General features: G+C 40.0%; 3 protein-coding genes across 5 annotated transcripts; 1 reads left to right on the top strand and 2 right to left on the bottom strand.

Annotated features, from left to right (window-relative positions):
- Positions 1-923: 923 nt before the first annotated feature.
- On the bottom strand, positions 924-5,348 carry EMC7 (ER membrane protein complex subunit 7). Of its 2 annotated transcripts, none has more exons than XM_022809162.2 (4): positions 5,156-5,348; positions 2,433-2,584; positions 1,888-2,049; positions 924-1,626 (listed from the first exon to the last, which is right to left on the bottom strand). In XM_022809162.2, exons 1-4 carry the CDS (start codon positions 5,259-5,261, stop codon positions 1,426-1,428), a joined length of 621 nt encoding a protein of 206 aa, XP_022664897.1. In that variant the 5' UTR covers positions 5,262-5,348; the 3' UTR covers positions 924-1,425. The 2 variants fall into 2 exon arrangements, with proteins under 2 accessions (XP_022664897.1, XP_022664895.1); XM_022809160.2 differs by having other exon boundaries at positions 924-1,716; positions 5,156-5,347.
- Positions 3,596-4,977, bottom strand: Lipt1 (Lipoyltransferase 1). Its single transcript, XM_086991109.1, has one exon. The coding sequence runs from the start codon at positions 4,896-4,898 to the stop codon at positions 3,858-3,860; it is 1,041 nt and encodes a 346-aa protein (XP_086847235.1). The 5' UTR covers positions 4,899-4,977; the 3' UTR covers positions 3,596-3,857.
- Positions 5,349-6,636: 1,288 nt separating the features above from the next.
- flr (actin-interacting protein 1 flr) lies at positions 6,637-16,629 on the top strand. Of its 2 annotated transcripts, none has more exons than XM_022809157.2 (9): positions 6,637-6,942; positions 11,357-11,478; positions 11,837-11,995; positions 12,313-12,479; positions 12,826-13,395; positions 13,690-13,839; positions 14,362-14,563; positions 14,733-14,933; positions 15,214-16,629. In XM_022809157.2, the coding sequence occupies exons 1-9, from the start codon at positions 6,927-6,929 to the stop codon at positions 15,430-15,432; spliced, it is 1,806 nt and encodes a 601-aa protein (XP_022664892.1). In that variant the 5' UTR covers positions 6,637-6,926; the 3' UTR covers positions 15,433-16,629. The 2 variants fall into 2 exon arrangements, with proteins under 2 accessions (XP_022664892.1, XP_086847234.1); XM_086991108.1 differs by lacking the exon at positions 6,637-6,942 and adding an exon at positions 10,259-10,616.
- Positions 16,630-17,009: the final 380 nt, after the last annotated feature.

Below are 17,009 nucleotides of genomic sequence, written 5' to 3'. Positions count from 1 at the left end.
AAACTGTACGTCGTATGGTTATTGTAATCAGTGAGAAATCTACTATTGAAACCAGCGCAAACTATTGGTTTTAAAAATTCCAGGAAAGAAATTTATGATTCGAAAATGAGTCTCGCAAAGGATCCCGTGTAAAGATGAATAACAAGATGTTGACAACTGCGGCGGAAACCGATCGATTTCAAAGCGCATGGGTGGTAGAATCCACATATGGGGAATGTTGAAAAAAAAAAACATACTTGTTTACTTCAGTAGATTATTTAAATTAAAAAAAAAAGGGACAATTTATAAGGGATCAAAAATAGAGAAGCGGAGACGCTTGACTCCCCTTGTTCTCGACAATGACCCACTCTTGCCTCAGATTACAACTGTGGCTGAAAAATTAATTGTCTGCGGTATTCGTAAATTGTTACAGCAATGAGTTGATGATACTGGACTGAACGAAACATTACCCTAGAACAGCTATACAGCTGCAATAGCTTATGGTCGCTCTCTCGTATAGAGCAGGAGCTACATAATTCCTAATTTGCCGACTATGGATTTTGAACACTTAAAGAAGAAAAGAACTCCGCATTAAACAACGAAAATTGGTGAACAAAGGTAATTTACTTTCGTTGTACGACATCCTCGACTTGACACCGTAAGAATCAAGATGCAGAAAATATAGTTGAAGGCCTTCTGTTATTCATTCTGTCACCTTCTGTCAGGCCTTCTGTCACCATATTCACCCGATATTGCTCCCCCGAAAGAGCACTTTTCTAACATCGTCGTAGCAAAATGGTTTAAATTTCAACGTTATATCCAAATCAACGATTGAGATTTCACAACTCTTTGTGCCCCAGACATTCGAAACAGCAGCAAAGATGAGTTACCATACGAACGGCTAAAAGTTGTAGTGGAACATATTTCGATTAAAAAGAAAAAAATTTATATATAATCGCATTTTACATTTGTTTTATTAAATATCAAACTAAACCTTAACACGGCATAGTATCGCTTATATTATTCATCCAGTCAATTACTCGATAAAATCACACTATTGTAGTTACACACATAAAAGAAATGGCAAATTTTAATAGTTTTTTCTTCAATATTTGATTCCTATCTATTCACGCATATAAATAAATTCACCCATGCACACATACCTCGTAAGGCCACTCCAAGGTGTGACATGTTAATGGGCCATTCGAATGTAATATATCTTACATACAGGTCAGCTTTCCGGTCCAGATAAATTTGCCTTGTTGGACATTTCTTTAAAAAAATAGCATCTGTCATTCGGTTTTTGCTGCCAGCAAAAACACATCCTTTCCACAGGTAAAGAGGATTGGCCCTTAGTTCCAGGCAACAATCTGAGAGGCAACTGGTGAACCATCATCAAGTTTGAGGTTGTGGAATGACCGTGAGTAGGAAATTCACATGGGAGAACTAATTTTTCTTTTTGCCGCTTCCCGCAGATGATCCTTGACCACTACCCTGTCCTCGACTTTGCTGGCTACTGCGCGATTGCTGACCTCCAAGATATTTCGTAGCTAGTTCACTTAGTTCAGGCATATCCGGCATTCTTGCTGCATTTTGCATCTGCTGAACCTCCCTCTGCGTTTGCGCCATATCTTCAGCGCTCATAAGCTTCGGTAGGATCATAATTAATAGAACAGGTAACACCATTGTTAGAACCATTGGATTCAGAAGGAAGTCCGTGATACGCCATGTTTCTCGCTGAAAGCAACCGGGAAGAAGCAAAAGTAAAATGAAACTCGACGGTGCTTGTTAAACTAAAGCCATTAATTATTTATAAGCAAACTTGACGACCATCTTGCCAGGGATATGTCGGAAGCACACAGTGAAAGAGTACAAAAAAAAACAACGCAATTTCAAAGAAGATGTTACCTGATGGAAATAGTTATGCGTGCCTGTAGGACGAATCTTTACTGGGTATTGCAACTGATGATTTAGGTTAGGCTGGAGGTTGTTAACGCGCCTGGCGCGTTTCGAGCCTTTTGACGAAATATCGACACGGACCGACTCAAAACTAATTAGTGGGTGCGCAATCTGTAAGAAGACATTAGATATGTCTCTTTGTTACTGAAACCACCGCTGTGACATCATGGCAATATTGATTACTATTAATTATCCTTTTGAAAACATCTGAAACCTCTTACCATAATAATCCGCATATGGACAATACGATTATAATTAAATAAGAAATTATTATTTTTATGGATTCTGATCTGGTACTATATTTAAATTTATTCAATTTTTTTAATTTTTATGTATCACATTAATTCAAAAATTAAGCGGAAACATTATCATCACACAGAGAAGTATATGCATTTTGCAAAGTCTGGCGATTATTGGAGATATCTTTCGAATTTCGTCTTTACAAAGGATTTAATCGGACTCAATTAGTTTAGAAAAACGGTATGCAAACTTACCTGGATAAGATATGAACCGGCAGCGACGTTCTTAATTTCGAAGGTGTAGTCTTCCTTCAGGAAGCCAATGTGAGATCCGCCATCGATCAGAATCTGCGTTTCTTCGATAATATCTGTGAAGTTCTCCTGGTTTGCCGGAATAATTAATTTACCTGTGGACGTTAAAAACATCGATGATGAAAAAATAAAAAATGATATTGTAATATACTGCTGAAATTGCTCTCTTTATTCTATTTGTGCAACTCATAATTTTTGTACTGGTACATAGTTTTAGCAATATACTGGTCTTAATTGTTCTATGATTAATCTCAGTTAATGAGGCCGATCTCAGATAATATCGTCGAATGATAATCCTGTTATCAAAGGTAGCCTGACAAAATTCGCTCATTTTTCATTCAGCTCTCTCTCAAAAGGTTCAACTGGAAAATATCTGCGTCGTTCCTATATTTTTAGCAACATATAATATGGCTTCACACAGAATAATCGCATAGAATAACAACACAGAATAATCGCAGTTCGTAACTTAAAGCGTTTAAATATGTACATATTTCAGCATTTTAAAGATATTTGCTTTAAGCCATTTACAGAAAATATTACAGTCTGTTTATACCCATTTTAGACAGCACTATATTCTCTCATCGAACTAAACGTTTCAACATACGGCTATTTTCTTGATTTATAAATGCTTAAATCCTATCAAGTACTATATATACGTTTAACGTTTCGACTACGTTCACCTTGGCACCATATTTATAGGCAGGACAAAATCGAAGATCTTCCAGGACCTCACCAGGCTTGAGCGCTGCTACTTGTGTTGTTTGCAATTTTCGAACTAACGTAATCACCTACTAAGACAAGCCTCGACAATGCTGCTTGACGTGCTCATGGCTTGCGGTTACCAATTAGTTATATCTATCGGTCACATTTTCCTGCTGTAGTTTATACATGAATGTATTTGCGCGCTAATGTAATAGAATTTCGAGACAAAAGCTGATCTACGAAACCTTTACGCGTTCCCGACAAACAGTTTGTTCATCTTCGCTTGCCAAAATTTCAGCGTCCGTTATATATATATATATATATATATATACACATAGTTTAAAAAGCCATCTACATATAGCTGAATGCAAGCAAGAATTAATTATAAGAAAACACCAGAAAACTATACGCATGTAAAAAAAAATCCTAACTTTTATTTGCCTGCGTGAGCAATATACATATAACGATGGACTACTGCAATGATAACGGGGGTCATCTAACACAATAAAGGGCACAAAATGATAATATTGTGAAAGACGGAGACCTGCTATGCATCAGCGCGGTTCTAGGATCATTTGGATTTTTGCTTATGGTAAACGTTATTCTAATGCTGAATAGTAATTTTAATATGTTCTAAAAGCATATGTACTAATCTAATTTTGTTGGTTATGTATAAGATACGACGTTGACACACTCTATAAGAGCATCTTGCAACGTGCTCAAACGACTTCGTTGGCTTTCCAGCTTGTTAAGTACTGTATATATTTCTTCGACGGTAAATCGTCTCCCTCGCAATACAATGTTAACGAGACCCAATGACGAGGCTTCGAATCTGGCCCCTATTTCGATAATATTCTCGATTCGACCGTGGTATACTGTTACAATGAGCTTCTCTGTCGATATTTTAAATCTCGGTGTCCATCCGAACGTCCATTCCCAGTCCTGAAGTCGTTTCGTAATATTTGTGATGCCTGGGAACGCCTCCTCAGTGATTTCAATCTCTTTCAAATTGAGACTAGTTTGAAGTTCGGCACAAAACTGCTCGCCGAGGTCTTTGGCTAAGGATAACGGCTCGATTTGTGACGCGATATCTTTTAAGTTTCGAACTTCTGCGCGCACGCTCCTCGTTGACTTGGTTTCGAGCTGATGCTCCCAAGGGTTCTTTAGAACTTCACTCAAAACCGATTTGTCGACATTGACTAGCAATGTGCAATGGTGATATGCCTTCTTGTGCGCGAGTTTCGATGCTGTTCCAGAGACCTTGTACTTGCCATCCACAATAATATCGTCCCTGTCATTTGGATCCGCGTTTATGTTATATTTCTTCCGAAGAACATCGCAAATCAAGTTCAGGTTCCGTTTTCGATTGTACGTGGCCTTAGGTCCCATGAACGATATGTTGAGATTTCCTTGGTCGTGATAAACAGTCCCACCCCCACTATTTCGGCGCACCATATCTATTTTGAGGTCGTTCATTCTCTTCAAGTTGGCCTCTAGCCACGGATTCTGATGGCGTCCAATGACGACACATGGTTGATTGGTCCACAAAAGGAGAATGCCCCGTTCCGAATCAGCAAAGTTAAGTCGTTCGAACAACCACGTTTCTAAGGCAAGGTTCGAAAAGATACAAGATGATTTTGAGATAAGAACAGTTCCCGACCGAAATGCTGTCGCCGAACTACACAGGAATCGTCTAAGGAAAATCATCGTTTTACGTTTGGATGTAAATAAGCACGGCACGATTAAAGACCTGAGGCGGACGTGAACCACGGCATTTCGTAGATTCACTAACCGGTTGTGGCTTCCCGGTTCGCGTAGTAGAACCCTTTACAAGACCAAATCTTGAGTAGAAGATAAGCAATTCTTCGCAAAGCGCGCACGTCCTCAGGGGTACAAGAATAGTGTTATAAAACGGAACTATCCCTGTCAGATGGTCACTGTTCTTTAAAAATTTTAAAACTCACCTTCGATCGTGTAATCAGCATCTCCTAAAACGACATCATCTGCCCAGGTTACTAGCAGGCTCGAACAGAAGAACAAAAAAGTTCCTAGACCGGAAAATTGCCGCATTGCGGTCAAAATTCAGCAAAAACCGCGGATTTTTTTGTAACGTTTGCAATGTTTTGTATGTAAGGGTTTTTTTATTACTGAACGGAACAGGTCGAGCTACTCCACGCGACGGATATATCGACCCATTCCGAATGGGTTTGTCCATGAATTTCAAATACAAGATTTATCACTAACAGGCTAATTGAGGATCAATTATACAAACAAATGACAGCTGAGGCAACCACACCATTAATGTGAAAATAGTGCGATCTTATACGGGCTCCAACTTTTCTTGTACTACTGAGAAATTATAATGATCCAGACTTCCAAAAATACCATAGACTCCGAATGGCAGAATTCACGTTGAACCTTCACTCGTTAGAGATTAATGGCCCTGTATTTCTGTCTAGTATTTTTTGTCGGATAGCTATGCTTTCTTTAAACATTCACATGTAAGATGTAAATGATAGATTCTGGTGTCTTCACTCGAACAATGGCTTTCATTGCTGTTAGTTTGGATCTTTGGCGCGAAATACGACTGCGCCAAAACTTTGCTTGAAATACCCAAAAAAAAAAAAAACTCTGCTAATCACTTACAGGTGATATCCATTTTAGTAGTATTTTATCCATTCACTAGAAAACTACGCAAACAAAGAGCCCAAAGACTGCTAACTATGTATGCTGAATTTATCAGAATGGATTTTGTTCATTTATTCAAAGTTGGGGTTTATGTGTGTTCCCTTACTTTAATTTGCCGTTATTCACGATAATGGTTAAATGTGACCATCGATGGTGTCACTTATATGCGGATTTTTTCATACTTTATTTTCCCAACCCACTGTTTTTTCGTTTTTTTTAGGTTCGAAAACGACCAAGCACTATACCTTTCTTGATTATAATATCACAGAACAGCATAAGTACGACATTTCATATGAGTCTTCATAACATGGACGTATTAGTACAATGTTACATTTGCGATAGATGTTTGTTAGTCAACACCATTTATTAAATATTGCACTACGAAGGACATACATAGACGTTCATTATCGGAAATTAGCACACAATAGTGGCGACTATGTCTCATTTCGGCAGCCATCTGAATTAATGTTTAACCACAGCTGCGAACGTCTCAAAACATTAACTGCTTATTTAGTGAATAGGTCTAGCTCATTTAGGACGTAAATCTGGTTTTGCCTAATATCTCTGGTTTTAGAGTTAAAATCAGCAAAGCGTCTTGATCCCAACCGAGCTACACCTCCGGTCTCCATGCGCTATGTGAACTCAGCTGGCTAAGTGTGGGGTAATTTATTGACTGGTTGGAGTATTTATTTATGTATCATCCTCGGTTTTGCCAGTAGTAGTGGTGGATACTCTTGCAAAATTTTCCGAGCGCCCTTGCGGAAAGCGTCTGCTAGTGCGGACGAACTTCCTGCCCTTGGTTTTAGCGCAGCAGCCGCCGTAGTTGGCGTTTAATCGTCGATGCTGTAGTCTCATCGCCGGTAGAACAGCTGAGCGCCTGGTGCCTCCGCCCATCCCGTTGTGCGCTAGTGGTGATTAGTGCTGAGAGCCCGAAAAAGTCGCGTCTGACCCAGCTGTCGGCTATCAGACGTTGAGTTTGTGCCTGGGTCACCTCGAAAAACCGGAGCATTTTCGCAGCCCATTGTCTCATCACACAACAACAGAGCCATGAGCTACTCGAACAGTAAGTCGAACAAAAGCACACGACGACTCTTGCGTAGTCCGCCCTGGACACAACGTGTAGGGAATAGGTAAACAGAAAAGAGTTTTTACGCTTCAACTGTAACACCGCCTCCCCCGAAGGATAATCTTTATACAAACCTCATCGTTGTCCCTTTTTTTTAATTTAGTTACTTATCGATTTCGCTTATGGCTATAGGCCGCTATCGGAGACTGCGGCTTATGGCCATCACAACCACCGACGCTGCTCTCGATTAGTTTTCTCCGCTTCTTCCATAAAAGGCAGCAAGTAGGTCGTTGTGACTGGCAAACCTCGTCGCCGACGCGGCTGTGCGTATTTTGTAAAAATCGCGCCCATCGGATGCGCCATGTTGTCGTACGTTATGGTTTGGTAAAGAAACGACTCAAGCAAACGCGGGTCAGTGATCGCTGAAGCCGCATTGGAGCAGCTGGCGGATTAGAGAGTGAGTGAAGGGCCGATGTTTAACAGATGAATGAGTTGCATAGGACGCAACAAATGTTTTTAGTATTCAACTGTTATCCTGTAAAGTTAGACCGAATTGTATTTTATTGACAGGAGCTTCTAAGGTTCTGGTTGCTGGAAGATACTGAGAATTTGTTATTTAATATCTTCCAAATGTTTTCTATGGGAAATTACTTGACCTGTTAGTAGCAAACTCTTCGCGCCAATAATCAGTATCAATGTGATATTGTTGTCGCAAGTTTGGCACCGCTGTGTTAGTTTGACTTGTGGATGCCGATGGAACTTATGAAAAATGAATGTCCACTATCGAATTGATAATGCTACTATTGTTAGCAGCACAACCTGTTATTAAATTACGCCAGTTATCCGCAAATAAACAATAACTAACAACACTAAGCTTCTGTTGGGTCGATTCAATGATATAAAATGGCCACACTCGAGCCGTGGTGCCGGACCTAGATGATAGTTTCGTCCATAAAGACTTTTCCTTTTCTCAGTTTTATGCAGCTTTAGCCTATTAAAAATCTTGATATTACCAAAATATTGTGCGATGCGTCTTTTAGCTTTGTGAAAGTCTGTTTAAGCATAGCGTGTCATTTCGCTAACGATAAAACGTCTAGGCGTCGATTGTGTTCTTATTTGGTTCGTAAAATGCGAGGCAGAAACCAGGAAATTTGCAGGAATCCTTTTTAATAGAAGAGACGTTCTTATAATCACAATTCACAAATTTAGATCTAAAGCTTATTAGTTAATTTCGGCACCTCGCGCTCAATGCCGGCAGCGGCAACAACTGGCGTCCACCAATTAGCAACGTATGATGATGACAGAGGTGCTTGCCTCATTCTCGGCTGAGGTTTTATTGAAGCCCTTGTAGCGATAGGACTTCGACCCATGCATGGACCGGATGTCTGACCTTTACGAGCCCGCCCACATTACCAGTGACCTAGCTGTTGGTTCCTGCTGCTGCTGTTATAGACTAACCGTCCTCCTTGAAGCAATAGACGGTATAGACACAACAACCGTTGTTTCGCCGTTGTGGTCAACGATTCCGTAAACCAGTCTGATGTCAATGATTCAACCTGCGCCACCCAACCCATGATTACGGTATGAGCGTCCATCGTAGCCGAACGAAAGGCGCTCGACTACTAGGCTAATCGTTCTGAGCCTAGACTATAATGATAACACGGTCGCGTCACCGGTTTGTTTCAGCTCTAATAAGAATTGCTCTAGACAAAAAACGACAGATTAAGATGGGCCTCGGATGCTCTCCTTCCTTAACTTGTCTTCCCCAACAAGAGGCTTGTGGTTTTTGCTTATTTAAGCCATCAACTGTCAGCTGCATGTCGCATAGAAGCCTCACTGGCGGCGGCCACTCGCGAGTAAGGCAGCGACCCTTGTGTGGATTGAAAGGAAATTATAGAGATAGCTGGAGCAAGGGGCTGCGTATGGATGTGTAGGACTCAAGTGCAACTATACCAGATATCCCGATAATGATACAATGATAACATGCTTATGCAATGTATTATTATTTCGTTTTGTGCTGATGAGAGTCACTAATCCGTTATCTTTTGTGTTGTTTGGTGATAACACAGGACATAAAACTCTGAAGATATATTCTGTACAAGATTATGTAGACGACTAGATTCATTGCTGTTGTTATTGTTATTTTGGTAGTATTAACATATCGATCGACAGTCAGGTAACGAATACGGGCGAAGCAAATGCCTCGCTCTATCGTAACCGATTTTTGCAGAAATTTCCAACCTACTGTATGTAATTCGTTTAGGTGCGTTGAAAGAAGAGTATTCTCCATAAATAGTAGGCTTCAAAGAACTATTTGCGTTCAGGGATAAAATTGTTTCGTAGTCGCAAGCTATCATCTAGGTCTTTCACATCTGAATTGGGCTTTGTCCACATATATATAGTGTATATATAGTGTCGTATAGTAACTGCTGATTGGCCGTCCTAGATAGCTGCATCGTTTTCGTTCGTAAATGTCTGATTGCTTTGATCTGATGTTTTATCAACTAGTAGAATTCTATTTAGAGATATTTTGCAAACTGCCTGCATTTGTTTCTATTTGGATGGTTCTTTCTCCTTTTACTTCAGTGTCACTATCACACAGCCTAGCAGCCATATAGGCTCAGCGGGCGTGGCCCGAAGCCTGCAGATCTACATTTGTTGCAGTCATCATAACGACTGAGCAGCCAACGGGCAAAACGGGCGCTAGGCTGAGCCTGCGGGCCTGACAAATAGCCTATTACTAAAAAGGCTGAGCCTGTTAATTTTTTCTCTTAAAATGGACAACTTAGAGGGTCTGCTTTAAAGTTATTTTTTACGTTTTTAGAATTCCGTTTTAGGATGTGTTACATCGTAATTTTGCAGTTAATCGAAAATATATATTCTTGAAAAGTGGATACTTTTTGCTTCTTATCTTCCCGTTTGTACTGTTTTGAATGTGTTTAACATACTAGATAATCAGTTAATATCTTAACTGTTGATCTGGTAAATACAAACATAGCCAAAGGCAGTTTATATATTAGATTGGCCATTCAAAAACAACTGTTTTCCATCATATTGTCCATATAAAACGCGATTTAGCTTTGTTTTGTTATACCTCTGATTTTATACCAGTGTTTAAATCTGACAAGGGTGTATATAAAACAAACGATGATTATAGACATCTATAAACTCATCAAATAACTCCGACTTTGCGTGACACCTTTTAGTCAGATCATAGTCAAATGCCATTGTTGAAATACGCGTCCCAGACCAAATTTTGAGTATGCTTAAAATTGTACTATACCTTTTAATAGAGCTTCACCTGGCACAAATCTGCACGTTGTTCGCTACTAAGATGGCTTCCAGTGCGCCCTTTAAATCGAACTTCACCTTTCTGAGTGACAGTAACTCTTTTTTGGGAAATTTTCCTTGCCTTGAGTTGAATCCCTTTGGCTAATGTTATAGCTGGCTCTAACGTTTGATATGCGCGTTAGTTCTATTAGTGGAACATGTCCGTCGGCTTGACGAAGACTCGAGCGTCGAGTGCGTCCAAGCGAATTGGATGTAAACCAGTCATCTTCGGTATCAAGTTAACTATTGTTTGTTCCTGTGACGCGTTATTCTGAAGTCGTAAACGTGGATGGATCTGCTTTTGCGGCGACAATTCCTTCGACTTGACCGTTTTGTTAACTGTTCGTATATATTCACGTCAATAAAAAGCAAAGAAATTAATCTAACGGCTGACCGAAACAAAATTCGTTGTAAATCAACCCGGGTATATAAACTAGTTTATTTCGTAGTTGAGTCGGCAACTTCTCCCACTTGCAAAATCAATATTGTAACAGAAGAAGCTAAACCTAGTTTAACAGGCAGCAGGATAAGCCTGAGCTGTCTATCTCCACAGGCCACAGAATTTACAGCTTACAATGTAATACGTTTAATACTTCTATAGTACAACAATATTCGGAGGAACTTTATGCTTTGAGGCGTTTAAATGGAAACCTACGGATCACCAGTAGTAATAGGCGGCTTACACATACTTACAGCTTGCATCATACAGCTTGCATTAAATAACTTAGTATGCAAAATTCTAACTTATTAATAAATATAGGATAAGTTACTTGCACAGTGCGTAGTGACAGCGAGAAGTGCATTAACTATGTAGGAGGGGACACATTTGGAGCCTACGTAGTTGTAAAACCGAGTTTACGTTACCTAAGGCCTTATTTAGAGGTCTAGGGAGGTTATGCGGCACTACAGAGAGCCAAGGGTTAGCCAAGGAAGGCGTATGTAGAAAATATTTTAGAAATGAATTCACTGTTGGCTACTCGGTATATATATATATATATATATATATATATATAATTCTTTAAATGTTTTTGAAGTACCAGTGTTAATTAGAAACAATAAACGTAACTCTTCGTATTTTCAGGGTCCATATGGGCGACCCTGCCTCGGACAGAGCGCGGGCGGCCGATTGTATTGGGTGGGGACCCAAAGGGCAACAATTTCCTTTACACCAACGGACACTATGTCGTGATCAGGGATATTCAGGTCAGTTAAACAGCCCTATATATATATATATATATATATATATATTAGTAGATTATAGTTGAGCTAACCTGAATTTGAATTAAGTTTTACGCTTAATATTGTACAACTATAGCGATCGCTATTCAAAACTGGTAGCTGCCTGTAACTCAGAATTGTGATTCTGCAACGGGGTTTACATCAGTGGCTTGCTTCAGCTAACCAAATACAGCTCAAAAACTCGAACTACATAATTAGAGGTATCCTAATTGAAAGTAAATGCCAAATGCAAGGAAGTGGTTGAGAGAGCATATTTAAAATTAAAGCAGAGTCATTTACACGCTCGTGTTTATCATCGTCAGTTGCTTTTTCATATTCACAGAATCCATCCATATGCGACATTTATGCAGAGCACTCCACGGCGACAACTGTGGCAAAACATTCGCCGAGCGGGTTCTATATCTGTTCGGCAGACTGCTCAGGGAAGATCCGTATTTGGGACACGGTGAACAGGGAGCACGTACTTAAAAATGAGTTCCAGGTAAACATACAGATCTATTCAATCAAATGTAGTCAAATCATATTAAGCGCAGCATCCAAGTATACTAAGGGTTTCACTTGATGAATTACTTCATCTATATGGTGATGGAAATATCAAAATTCCTCATTCTCAAACCCACAATGTTGAGCGGCACCTTTCTGGGTGTAATACGACTTTTACATACTTCCTGGGTGCTATAAAGGTCGAGTTAAACTATACTAGGTTTACCTGAAATGCCATCATGTAAGCATTATACTTTTCTGTTAGGACTGCCAATAACAGCCATTAACATTTACCTGTTGCTGTTGTTGTTGTAGCCATTTATCGGTACCATTAAAGATCTTGCCTGGTCCCCGGATAACCAGCGCATCGTTGTTGTTGGAGAAGGCCGAGAAAGATTTGGCCACGTTATCGCTGCTGAGACGGGAACGTCCGTTGGTGAGATCGGTGGACATAGTGGGACCATCAACTCGGTTGATTTCCGGTAGGCTTTTTTTTCATTTATCTGACGACGCTCAGCTATTGATATTCGTGCACATATATACAATAGTATAAGCTTCGCCATTGTGTGTCAACCTCCATTGTGTATGGAATGAACAAAAGACAGAATGTAGATTCTATCTTTTCTTCGACTAGCATAGGTAACGCGATTTGAAAAGTGAATAAGTTTTTAGAAACTTAACAATTAAGTCTGTCATTTCTACTGCTACCTATTGAAGCTATTCCTTTACAAACAATACTGACTAATTCGCTTTGTTCTCCCAAAATCAATAGTGTAAAGAAAGTAGTGCATAGTGATGTTTTGAGCTCTATTTGTACTTTATCATCAGGCCCTCACGCCCGTTCCGTATTCTCACGGGTTCAGAAGATAATATGGCAAACATTTACGAGGGACCTCCATTCAAGTACAAAACGTCACTTCAACATCACAGCAAGTATGTTCAATCAGTGCGCTATTCGCGGAACGGAAAGCTTTTCGCTACTGGAGGTTTCGATGGCAAAATCTTCATCTACAACGCAGACACGTATGAACTGATCGGCGAATGTGGCTCACCAGCGCACAAGGGCGGAGTGTATGGCGTTTCATGGTCTCCAGACGGCTCCCAGCTGCTGTCATCTTCGGGCGACAAATCCTGCAAAATCTGGGACGTTGAAAGCCTTAAGGCAGTCACACAGTTCGTAATGGGCACAGACGTGCTGGACCAGCAGGTATCGTGCCTCTGGCAAGACGAACACCTGCTATCGGTCGGTCTGTCTGGCTTCATCTCGTACTTGGACAAGAACAACCCAGCTAAACCGCTTCGCGTTCTTAAAGGTCACAATAAACCGATTACAGCTATGACAGTGTCAGAAGATAAATCCAAAATCTATACCGGAAGTCATGATGGTTTCGTCACCAGGTAAATGCGAATTTTTGATAAAAATTATTTTCTTGAGAGGGGTTGAACAGACAGCTTACATTTTTCGCGGCCAATTGCTTTAACCTATGGGTTTGACGTATGTAAGTGATGATTGGAAACAATAAGAATGTATGCGCCTGAATGCATGGTACAATTACTCCCATTAATTAATCGGCAGAAGTACCGACTTATTTTAATACGTCGTTCGCTATTATAATTATTATTAAAAGTGATTTGTGTATCACCCATACCGACACAATGCCTGATGCTATTGGTATTCTTCGTATCCTGCAGATGGCAGTTGGCGACGGGAGAGCAGGACCGTGTAAAGGGTCAATGCCATACGAGCCAGGTACAAGACATGTGCGTTAGTCCTGACAGCATTTACACCTGTGGATTTGATGATACCCTTCGCAAAATTGATCCCGTTGCCGATGAATACGCGTAAGTCATGCAACTCAATATTTTAATTCACTAGAACTCCCCAAGATGCTCCGAGGGAAAAAGAATTCTATTAAAAAATCTCGTTGTCTGATCTCTCCGAGAAAAGTGCTTCAGCAAGCTTTCCGGCATCGGACCCAATTATGACGGAAGCCATGGCCTTGGAATCACATAATTTCCAAATGTTTTATTACTACATATTTGTTTCATTAAAAGCACCTTTGATGTTAATGAAGTGTTATTCCAGACCAGTATTGCTAAGTAATGTTCGCGTCTGTCGATCATATAATCAACCAGTTTTAAAACCGGTGTTAAAAACTACGTTTAGCTTAGCCCATAGCATTTAGCCAGCCCGCTACATAATTCCAAAGGTGTTTTCCACACTGGGTCGGGCTCTGTAACGTGCCTATCATAGCGTGCGTGACCGGGACCAACGCGGATAATATAAAAATTGTGCGTTTCTCGTACGTAAGTTAACGATGATGTGCTAACGGGTGAATTGGGTACGCCTTCTATTATTTCCAGCCTCTGGACAGTGTCAGCTGAATCGCAACCTCGCGGCATTTCAACAGATGGCCGTTTGATAGCAGTGGCTGAACACCAGGACATTGCAATTATCGAAGGCGAAAGTAAAAAAATAGTTCATCCTATAAAGTATGAGGCATCATGTATTTCTATCCACCCAGAGGGAAGCCACGTCGCCGTGGGAAGCTGCAGTGACAATAAAGTGAGATTCGCGCAATAAAAATTATCGAGCGTATTTCCTGAGAGTAATTAGCTTATTAATCAGTTTGAGCTAACGCTTCTGATGCGTACGGTACACAAGAATATCGTTGCTTACCGCACAAATTCGAAAATGTTCTCTGTCGTCGGTTCGGCTTATTTGGGTCTTATAGGTACACGTGTATGCGATCACCCCGAATGAGTTAGACGAGCGTGCGACAATGGAGCACCGTGCGGCCATCACGGACATCAAGTATTCCCCCCAAGGGAACCTTCTGGCCGCCTGCGATGGGAATCGTATGATACGCCTTTATTCGGTTCAGGACAGCTATGCCCCAGCCCATGATCTCGATTGGTGCTTCCATACCGCTAAAGTATGAGCCATAAATGCAAGCGCAATTTACCTCTAACTACTCAACTTTTTCTGAAAACAAACTATTTTGTTGACCATTTTTTAAATAACAGTTTAACAGGAATATGTTGTGCCTCCCCCAGACCCCATCTAATCTACTTTGTGTCGTTAACAGATACCTGATATCTCCAAGAAAAACTGGCGAGTTCACTCCTAGGTGTAGGAGTAGTGACACGATCTTTTTGCAAAGCTTTTCATCAAGCTATATCCTTATCTCTAGCAATATTTCCATGATTCTACAGGTCAACTGTCTCGCATGGGCGCCCAATTCGTTGTTTCTTGCATCTGGTAGTCTGGACACCTCATTGATTATTTGGAGTGTGGAAAACCCGATGAAGCATCTAATACTTAAAAAGGCCCACCCTCAAGCGCAGATTACCAAAGTTGCTTGGATCGACAACAGGACGATCGTGTCAACGGGTCAGGATAGCAACGTGAAGCTCTGGGATATACAACTCTAGCGACAAGGACCTATGCAAAAGCCAACAAACTTGACAGCATTGTCGAAAATTCACATATAGAAGACTGATGAATGCTAACAATCATTTCGTTCGGGAAGCAAAATGAAAATAAAATAAACGCGGCACTGCCAACCTCTCTCTGAAACTTTTCCTTTTTGTCGCTTTGCGAGACATCGGTTCCGTGGCTGTTGAAGCAGCTTTTCTTCAGACAACTACTTTTTAGTATTTTAGCTGTTTGCCTCACATATATCGTAAATCGATCACCTATGAACTAAGAACCATTGATGTGTGAATCCGCCAGTGATACTATGAGAAAGACGTGTGGTTTGGTTGTTTTACAATTAAGAATTGCTGATAAATGACTTCTACGGTACTGAGTTGACGAATATAGTGGTGAAAATGTGCGCATTGTTTCAAGAAAGCATCGAATCAGACACACAACTTTTCTTGCACTGCTGGTAATGCTACCTTCTGGTTTTCTTCAAGTTCGAAACTTCAAGTTTCACAGCGTTTTTTCCTGTCGCAATAACAATTTTATTTTATTTTATATTTTATTATTATTATGTAAACATGAAAGCGTTTTCTTTACTTTCCGCTCGCATGATGTTGAAAATGTGTCCTTGAAGAAACACTAGTAAAAATACGATGTGGAGGAAGGAAAAATTATCCACCTGACACGTGAACCTGAATATTTAGCTAACGGAGAATGATATATATAGAACGACTTTTGATATATACAAATGAAGTGGTAATGAAGGCAACTGTTCGGCCAAATTTATGGTCGACGAAGAGTAGTACCCTCAAAGAGCGACTAATAAATAAATGGAATACCAAATTAACGGAAAGTCAGACGCTTTTAGGCTTTAAAGTTGCTGGATGAATTTAATTGACGTAGAAGGCAAACGCTATTCAACAAAAAAGATGTACAACTTTTAATTACATTCACAAAACGACCGTTAAATTAAATTGTAACATACGGTGCAGCTCAAGTACCGGTTCATTCTTGTAATTACTTCCATTACTACTGCTATTAAATTATTTGTAATAGACGTTGTATTATTTATTGATACGCATAGAGATGAGAACTCTTAAGATGGTATGAAAGTGGCAATAGGCAGTGTTGCCCAAAACCAATCAAGTTACCATGATCAAATAAGAAGTGCTCGTATTTTAATAAAGTTATTTTTATCAAACTCATCTTCATACGAAGTTCTTATTATTCTATGTTTTTATATGTATGTTAATAATAGTAACAAGTATTGAGACTATAATATTTATGTTGTTGGCACGATGACACATATCTCTTAAACGTTTCAAAGCTAAATTAAATAGAAACTCGTGTCCATGTTCATTAAAATTAAGAACTAGATCTTTATTTATTTGAATAGAACGCGTCTTTTATCGTACGCTCTATGGTGACGCGAAATACTAGTTGCCCTGAAGTGTCCCTTTAAGAAGTTCTATCCATATCAAACGGGTATTCATAAAATATACGCAATCGTCCTGCATGGTTTTAGGCTAGAATCTGCAAATAGTATTACTCTAAACTCAAACTAGCAGTGGTCATGCCGCGAACA

Source organism: Varroa destructor, unplaced genomic scaffold (assembly GCF_002443255.2).
Source record: "Varroa destructor unplaced genomic scaffold, Vdes_3.0 BEIS01000005.1, whole genome shotgun sequence".
Taxonomy (NCBI): Eukaryota; Metazoa; Arthropoda; class Arachnida; order Mesostigmata; family Varroidae; genus Varroa; species Varroa destructor.
Note: the sequence above shows the minus strand (reverse complement) of the source record. Positions and strands in the feature narration are given on the sequence as shown.

What these genes read in the sequence shown, in the direction of transcription:
- Lipt1 (XM_086991109.1), bottom strand. Translation starts at nt 4,898, where the DNA reads ATGATTTTCCTTAGACGATTCCTGTGTAGTTCGGCGACAGCATTTCGG.
- EMC7 (XM_022809160.2), bottom strand. Translation starts at nt 5,261, where the DNA reads ATGCGGCAATTTTCCGGTCTAGGAACTTTTTTGTTCTTCTGTTCGAGC. An exon ending in TGCTGATTACACGATCGAAG is followed by an intron (nt 2,585 to 5,155) that starts GTGAGTTTTAAA and finishes TAACGTCCACAG; the next exon opens with GTAAATTAATTATTCCGGCA. An exon ending in CGCATAACTATTTCCATCAG is followed by an intron (nt 1,717 to 1,887) that starts GTAACATCTTCT and finishes GGTTGCTTTCAG; the next exon opens with CGAGAAACATGGCGTATCAC.
- flr (XM_086991108.1), top strand. Translation starts at nt 10,565, where the DNA reads ATGGATCTGCTTTTGCGGCGACAATTCCTTCGACTTGACCGTTTTGTT. An exon ending in ACTTGACCGTTTTGTTAACT is followed by an intron (nt 10,617 to 11,356) that starts GTTCGTATATAT and finishes TCGTATTTTCAG; the next exon opens with GGTCCATATGGGCGACCCTG. An exon ending in GAAGCTGCAGTGACAATAAA is followed by an intron (nt 14,564 to 14,732) that starts GTGAGATTCGCG and finishes TGGGTCTTATAG; the next exon opens with GTACACGTGTATGCGATCAC.